The following is a 7721-nucleotide window of genomic DNA, read 5'->3' as shown; positions in this document are numbered from 1 at the left end:
ACTAACCGGTGGTTCTGCTGTCTGTCTCTAAGGGAGTCTGCAGGCTGTCTTCAGTGAAGATGAGTGGCACCAAAAGGAAGAGTGGCTTTCAGATCACTAGTGTCACCTCTGATTCCGTCCACCTAACATCTCCAATCAACCAATCATCTCCAAGAGAAACTATGCCCAACCAATCAGGTCATTCCTCCTCAATCAGCCCCCAGGGAAGCTCCTCTCAGCCCACCACTCCATCTTCAAAGAAGAAATACATTTCCCATGATGCTCTAGGACAGCGCGCCAGTTCCCCCTCCAGGTTTAGGTTGGTGAGGCTGACTGAGGGCGGGGCCAGCAGCAGTGGGCGGGGCTCTTATAGGCGTGGGAGATGGACATGCAAAGAGTTTAAGGAGCAGTTTGAGGGGGCGGGGATGAGATGGATGATGGACAGCCTAAGAAACGCCCATTCTTTGGATTCCTTGGATATCATGGATCTGGAAAAGGGTGGAGTCACTCCTCAGTACACTTCCTGCCCTTTGGCTCTGCCATCAAAAGGAATCAAAGGGGTGGGGCTTGTTTCATCAAGTGGACCACCATCTCCGACACAGCCGGAGACAAACCACCTGGTTAAGGACAAAGAGCCAATCAGAGGACCCAGTTTAGAGCCCGCCCCTACAACGGCCCCACCTCGCCCACAGAATTTCCCGCTTCCATTACGACCGTACGCTGGCACACCTGGACAGGTAGGTACAAAACACACAGGCCAATCAGAGCTCAGATATCAAACAGAACAGAACGGTGGGTTCCTAGTTCCATCAAGGAGGCCATGTTAGACATGTCCAAACCTGAACATCTGTCCTCCAGGTTCTGCTCAGAGAACAGGCCATCTTAAATCTGCTTCATCTCTTTCTGCAAAGTTTAAACCACCCAGACGGAGAGTGCTCAGCAGCTCCAGCAGGGGGCAGTAGTGGCTTTCTGGGTTCAGTAGAGGTAGAAAGGTCAGACCAGACCAGGCAAGGCTTCACAACCTCCTCCATGGATCAGTGGAGACCTGTCCAGGAAGAGGCAGTTCCACCAGAATGGCTCTAAGAGGTCATCAGCCACTCGTCCAGGTGATCTGAGATGAACCGAGGAAAACATCTAGAGCTTTAAAGCCTGTTAAGGTCAGAGGTCAGGATTAATTAGTTAGACAGAGAGACTGGACTTTAATGGAAGACCAGAACCAAACATGGAGGTGGTAGAGTTATGGCCTGGACCTGCTACAGAACCTGGACGACTGACTGTTAGTGGAACCAGGAGGTCTGGTCTCTGTCAGAGAAGAACCAGGTTCCGGGTCTAGGACGTGTTTCAGTCACCGGTCCGGTCAAGAGATTTCTGTTATTTCAGAAATGAAACCCAGGTTTATTTCTTGGTCTATGGTCAGAACTGGGTGTCCCTCAGGATACCGGGGACAATGGTGTGTCTCACTGTTGGAGGAAAACATTAATTGGACATAACGACGTCCACAATGCCTGTCTCTCTCCTTGTGTCTAACCTGTCTCTCTCTGTGTCTCATCTGTCTCACCTGTCTGTTTCTCTGTGTCCCAGCCTTCCTTCAGGATGTCCCAGTCTTTACCCGGCTCTCCCCCCACCGGACGCTGCCGTCCCTCCCTGATGTCCCTACACCCCCCTTCAGCCTCCAGTCTGGACCAAACCGTCTTCATCCAGCAGGAGGACAGCAGGTGAGACGCTGCTAGTCAACCTGGGTGTGTTCTGTTGGGTTTTATCAGAACCAGAAGTAGTGGACGTCCCTAACAGGGTCTATGAAACGGTTCCTGTCCGTCACCTCATGGACACCAACCAGGCAGAACATTATGACCACTGGTAGAGGGCTGATCAGCTCCTCATCACGGCGGCTGTGGACGTCCTCAGGGCTGTTGTGTCCACCCCTAGTGATGAACCTGTGTGGGTTCAGAGGGCAGCGTAAGGTGACATTTGAGGTCCAATCCAACAGGTAAGGTACTGCAGCAGATTCTGTGAGCATCAAAGCTGGACCATGAGGTTCTGATCTCCATCAGTAGATGAAGGTTCCCCCTAAAGCGCCTCAGACCTTCAGAACTCCTGAGAAGGAGGACTATTAGCGAGGAGATAGAGGAACTGCCAGACATTAATCAGTGTCTCCTGTGTGTCCTCAGACCCGCCAGTCCAGCCATCGACAGTAAGATCCAGCAAGCCATGGTGAGTCTGGTTCTGGTTCAGGTCTAGGTTTTCTACTCTAGCTGAAGTTCTACTGGTTCTGTGGGTCAGTCGGACCCTGAAGACTGGCTGGGACCACCATCTAACTACTGGACCTTTGGACAGACAGACTCTGTCCCTCTATGTCTTGGACCGTCTCCAGCTGTCCCCTTTGCTTCTGCAGGACCTGACCAAGAGTCACCTGATGGTGGCGGTGCGAGAGGAGGTGGAGCTTCTGAAGGAGCACATCAGAGACCTTCAGGAGAAGAACCAGCAGCTGGAGAGAGAGAACCACGTCCTGCGGGCGCTGACACGCCACTACTACCCAGAAAAATGACATCACCATGGTAACGGCATCGGTGGAACGTCTGCTGGACGGAGAACCAGCAGCAGCAGCAGCGATGGAGAACTGGACCTTCTGCCAGGAGCGACTGGGGAGGAAACCACCTCTGGACCTTCTGCCAGGAGCAACTGGGGAGGAAAACACCTCAGCTCTCTTCATCTAAAGCTAACTACCAACTACCAGCAGGGGTCAAAGGTTAAATGTTCACACATTAAAATAAAACTCAAACATCAAAGGTTCCTCCATACTCTTTATTTTTAAATGTCACTTATTAATGAACCAATAAGCCACAGATTATTTTAGTTACATTATTAGTTTTCAGATTCATTAAAATAAATCATTTAAAATAATAAAACTGAGATGATTAAAACAAGAAGACAGAACATGAATCAGCCCTGAGAACGAAGCTCACATCAGTTTCTAAAAACATTTAGTTTCTTCAGCTGCATGAAGACATGCAAGGAAAACAGGCTGCTTCCATGTGTCGCTTTATAGAAATGAGATAATTAGATCAGCTTCTAGAGCCTGATTCTAGAGCGCAGTGTCAGCTGAAGGAATCCAGATGTTGGTAGCATCTCTGATTCATAACGTGACCTTAATGAGGCGCTCATTCAGCCATCAGAGACGCAGGCGCCGTCGACCATCTAACAGCTTTATTAATAATCTGCCTCATCAGAGATGAGGTTTAGATTTAGGACCAGTTAATCCCAGTCTGTAATCTTGTGTCTGAGATTATTTGATTTATGGATATTTGTTTGTTTACCTTCACTTACCTCCGTCTGATAACTTCTTCCCTTCAGTTTCAGCTTAGATATACTTCATGAAACTAATTCATTCCTGATCCAAACTGATCAGACTAGAGTCTGAAACTGGGTCAGAACCCAGAGCTTATTAGTTCCCCAGCTTTCCCTCCAATCCAAAGTCCTGTTGTGTTGCTAATGGACGATCTTTCAGCAAACAGGTCAGGCAGCCTGATGAGGAGTCAGAGGAGGGGAGCAACATCAGTTCCTGATAGGCTTTGATTCTGGACTGAAGCTCTCCCTGTAGATGATACAGATGGCCGTCAGACAGACAGATAGACAGATTAATAAAGCAAACCAAATAGTAAGCCAGATAATCAACATATCAACCAACCAGTAAGCCCGCCAGCCAACCAACCAACCAACTAACCAGCCAGCCAACCAACCAACCAACCAACCAGTAAGCCAGATAATCAACATATCAACCAACCAGTAAGCCCGCCAGCCAACCAACCAACCAACCAACCGACCAAGCAACCACCCAAGCAACCACCCAATCGACCACCCGACCGACCAACCGACCAGCCGACCAACCAACCAACCAACCAGCCAGCCAACCAACCAACCAACCAACCAACCAACCAACCAACCAGTAAGCCAGATAATCAACATATCAACCAACCAGTAAGCCCGCCAGCCAACCAACCAACCAACCAACCACCCAACCAGCCACACAGCCAACCAACCAACCAACCAACCAGCCAACCAACCAACCAGCCAACCAACCAACCAACCAACCAACCAGTAAGCCATATAATCAACCAACCAGTAAGCCCGCCAGCCAACCAACCAACCAACCAACCAACCGACCAACCAACCACCCAATCGACCACCCGACCGACCGACCGACCAGCCAACCAACCAACCTTTGACTTTCAGCAGGAAAGTTTTCTCTCTCAGCAGTGTTTCCTCCCTCCAGACCCCGCAGCGGTAGACTCCACTGTCCCTCTCTGAGGGCCGCCTCAGGGTCAGGCTCAGGTCCCCGGTTTTCAGCGGGTCTTCGTCCATCTCGGTTCTGTTTCTGTAAAGCTGGTCCTGTTTGGTCAGCTGATCCGAGCCGTTCTCGTACACATGGACCAACATCACTAGTTCGGGTTTGTTGTGACCCCAGGCTACTCTGGCATCTCCAGGTAGATCAGGTGTTGTTCTGAACGGCAGTAGAACAGACTCCGCCCCCTCCTCCACCTCCACCTGTTGGCCTGAGGAAACCATAGAAAAGAAATTAAACAGACAACAGATTTATGATAATGTTAAAGTAAAGCTGCAGGTTAGATCAATCTGTGCCATCTGATTGGCTGCCTCCTAACATCCAGCTAACATCCTGTTTATCAGAACCAATGAGGGGACAGCGGACCACCTGATTGGTCCTCAGGTTTAACCCTCACACCTTTGATCTGGAGGTGGACCTGTTTCTTCATCAGGATGTCTCCGTCCCTGCTGTAGACGCTGCAGGTGTAGGTGGTGGAGTCTCCATCTGTGGGGGGTTTCAGGGTCAGACTGAGGTCTCCTGTTCTCAGGGGGTCCACATTCATCCTGGTTCTGTATCTGTAGAGCTCATCCTGCTCCTCAGGACGATCAGAACCGGTCTGGTAGACGTGGACCTTCCCGCCGTCTCTGTCCGTCCACTCCACCCTAGCGTCTTCTGGCAGGTGGGGCGTGGTTCTGCAGGGCAGCAGGACGGACTCTGCCTCTGAATCCACCTCCACCGTGTATTCTGAGGACACCAGAAGATGAGATGAAGCTTTGCAGGTGTTCTAAAGTTCCCACGGTTCTTTTGGACCTGCAGCACATTTTCTCATGATTTAAAGCCTGATTCTCTCTGCAGGTGGATCAGATGAACGCCTCATTCATTTAAACCTTCTCTCTATGAGGGTTCAGTCAGATTAGACCGGCCATAGAAGGTCTGGTTCTGTCCTGTTCTATATCTATGTCTAGGTCGGTCCTGGGGGGGCGCTGTCCTGCAGGTTTTAGAGGTTTTCTGCTCCAGCAGAGCTGATTTACACTGATAGCCGATTAACAGGCTATTAATGAAAATCTGCAATTATCAGAATCAGCTGTGCTAAAGCTGAGGAACCTCTAGAACCTGCAGGTTAGCGGCCCTCCGACCCACATCAGGCACACCTGCTCTATCTGCTCAGTGGAAATCCCACAGCTGGTTCTGTGGTGCTGCCCTCTGCTGGCAGGAATCCACCTGCTGCTGCAGTTTCCCAGTCAGCAGAGCTCCTCTGAGTTCATGGAACCAGGGCGGCCATCTTTAACCAAACCTTGGAGTTAAACTGAAATAGTTTGGACAGGCGAGCCTAACCTCAGGCTTAGATAGAGATGCTATGAGGACGTGCAGCTCTGGGTTGGAGGTTTTTAGAGGATTTAACTGAAACTAAGAGGAAAAATTGGGATTCTATGGGTTTGTGAGGCAAACATGGAAGCTTTAGACATTTGTGTTGGTTTAATTAGTCCTAAAATCCAACAGGAGATTATTCAACTAGACTGAACAATAATTATTTGACTTTTGAGCAAAACATGGACTAAAACTGGGACTAAATCAGGAGGATAAACTAGGAGTAAAGCTCAGTTAAAAAAAGCTCTAGATGTAGATTAAAAACAAGGTTAATTTAATCTGATCCTAAAATATCCAGATTAATAATTTAATCCAGCTGCTGTTTATTCATCAAGTTCTTTGATTCAAATCATAAATTCCCACCTGTTCACTGTGCTGTTCTCAGCACAGTGAACAGGTGGGCTGGTGCTAAAATATGGACTGGATCTGATCCTGGAATGTCCTCGGCTGTTTGCACTAAGGCTGTGTTGAAAACGCGGACTGGATTTTTATCAGATGGTATTTTTAGATATAAATAAGTGGAAGGGATTGAGTTCTGATGTCCGTCATTTTTTGCATGAAAAAATGGGAAGATGTATCTATAGCTGCTTTTTAACGACAAAATAATTGCTTTTTATTTGTAAATGTGTGGAGAGTTGTTTATCTGTATCTCTATTGGTGTGTGTGCAGTGGGATTAGAAAATGTGTAAAGGAAACTAAATGTGTGAGGTATGTGTGTCTGTAAAACAATCTGCAAATGTTTAAAACTACTGAGTGTAATTTGGTTTGGAAATTTGTAAAAAAATCACAAACCTGTATTCAGATTAACAAATGTGTAGTAAGATTTAGAAATGTGTCGATCAATCTGTACACAAACACAGAGACATTTATGTCTGAAGTATTTTTGCTTCAAGACCCAGAAATGCGGACAAATCATTGGTTACAAGTCCAGGTGGATTTTTGCTGCATTTCTGCCGTGTGAGATCCGTAAACACGTAGAGAGGATTTGGATGTGTAACATCTGGATTTGCACCTTTCCAAGAGCCAACAGGTGGATTAGCCTCCTTCCAGAAATGTTTCAGACCAATGAAATGCAGCGACCTGTATGACATCACCCAGAGGCGGGAGGCTGGAGATAAACAAAGATGGCTGCTCCGTTTTAGCTGGAATAGCCTCCATTACTTCTTTTTTTAAACAAGCAAAAGGATGCAGGTTTACCTTTCTGGAAGCTAAATCAGGACTGGGCTTCTGCTGCTTTGATTGGCTCAAAGGTGGACATGGAGGCGGGTGCCCCCAGGTGAGCTACCCAATCAGCTCTAAGAGCTGAGCTGAAGGTCCCTCCCTCTTCCAAACACTTCATACAGCAGGCGTTCCTGATGAACACTGAGAACTAAAGGACCAATCTGGCTAATGCTGCTGTTAGCTCTCAGATCTGCTCATCTAAAGGACAAAACAGACAGAAAGCTCCACAGGATGAGACTCAGCGAGACATCAGGGACGGGGGACACTCTGCTGAGGACCAGAATGTCCATAGATGGTCAGAGGGGACAGACGATAAAGGGGGAGGAGCTTCCAGACGTCTAGCTGCTTATTGAGCTTGAAACACCCTTTAGGAAGGAAGTCCGGTTAGTTTGCTCCTATCCACTTCCTGGATGACTGACCTTTGACCTTCAGCTGGACCTGTTTCTTCATCAGGATCTTCCTCTCCCTGTTGTAGACGCTGCAGGTGTAGACGTTGCTGTCTTCGTCTGTGGGGTGTCTCAGGGTCAGACTGAGGTCTCCGCTTCGCAGCAGGTCTTCCTTCATCTGGGTTCTGTTCTCGTAAAAAGGGTCCTGTTCCTCCGGATGATCAAAGCCGTCCTCGTTCACATGGACCTTCCTCTGTCCTCTGTCCACCCACTGCACCGTAGCGTCCTCTGGAAGGGGGACAGCACTGTAGCACGGCAGCAGGACACACTCCACCCCTGAGTCCACCTCCACCTGTTGGACTGAGAGGACAACAGAGGACAGGATGAGTTGGACAGACGACAGCAGCGCTGAGGACAACAGAAGACAGTATGAGTTGGACAGACGA

At 48.6% G+C, this 7721-nt stretch overlaps 2 protein-coding genes across 5 annotated transcripts in view; one reads left to right on the top strand and one right to left on the bottom strand.

Moving 5' to 3' along the window:
- Nucleotides 1–2753, top strand: part of LOC107105173 (TSC22 domain family protein 4-like) — a 4907-nt gene extending 2154 nt beyond the window's left edge. For 2 of the 4 annotated variants that reach the window (XM_015405288.1, XM_015405289.1), the window contains 4 exons: nucleotides 33–716; nucleotides 1561–1694; nucleotides 2148–2190; nucleotides 2372–2632. In XM_015405288.1, coding sequence (XP_015260774.1) covers nucleotides 33–716; nucleotides 1561–1694; nucleotides 2148–2190; nucleotides 2372–2524 — 1014 coding nt within the window. In that variant the 3' untranslated portion in view covers nucleotides 2525–2632. Of the gene's footprint in view, nucleotides 1–32; nucleotides 717–1560; nucleotides 1695–2147; nucleotides 2191–2371; nucleotides 2633–2652 lie in introns of those variants that run through there. The other 2 variants (XR_001482332.1, XR_001482333.1) reach the window with 2 other exon arrangements.
- Nucleotides 2754–3281: 528 nt separating this feature from the next.
- The window catches only part of LOC107105171, a gene marked incomplete at its 5' end in the record, with an annotated part of 10383 nt that continues 5943 nt past the window's right edge, over nucleotides 3282–7721 (bottom strand). Inside the window, 4 exons of the mRNA XM_015405286.1 lie at nucleotides 3282–3571; nucleotides 4197–4529; nucleotides 4718–5071; nucleotides 7309–7683. Coding sequence (XP_015260772.1) covers nucleotides 3513–3571; nucleotides 4197–4529; nucleotides 4718–5071; nucleotides 7309–7683 — 1121 coding nt within the window. The remainder of the gene's footprint in view (nucleotides 3572–4196; nucleotides 4530–4717; nucleotides 5072–7308; nucleotides 7684–7721) is intronic.

Source organism: Cyprinodon variegatus, unplaced genomic scaffold, assembly GCF_000732505.1.
Source record: "Cyprinodon variegatus isolate N-32 unplaced genomic scaffold, C_variegatus-1.0 Scaffold2114, whole genome shotgun sequence".
NCBI classification, from domain to species: Eukaryota; Metazoa; Chordata; class Actinopteri; order Cyprinodontiformes; family Cyprinodontidae; genus Cyprinodon; species Cyprinodon variegatus.
Note: the sequence above shows the minus strand (reverse complement) of the source record. Positions and strands in the feature narration are given on the sequence as shown.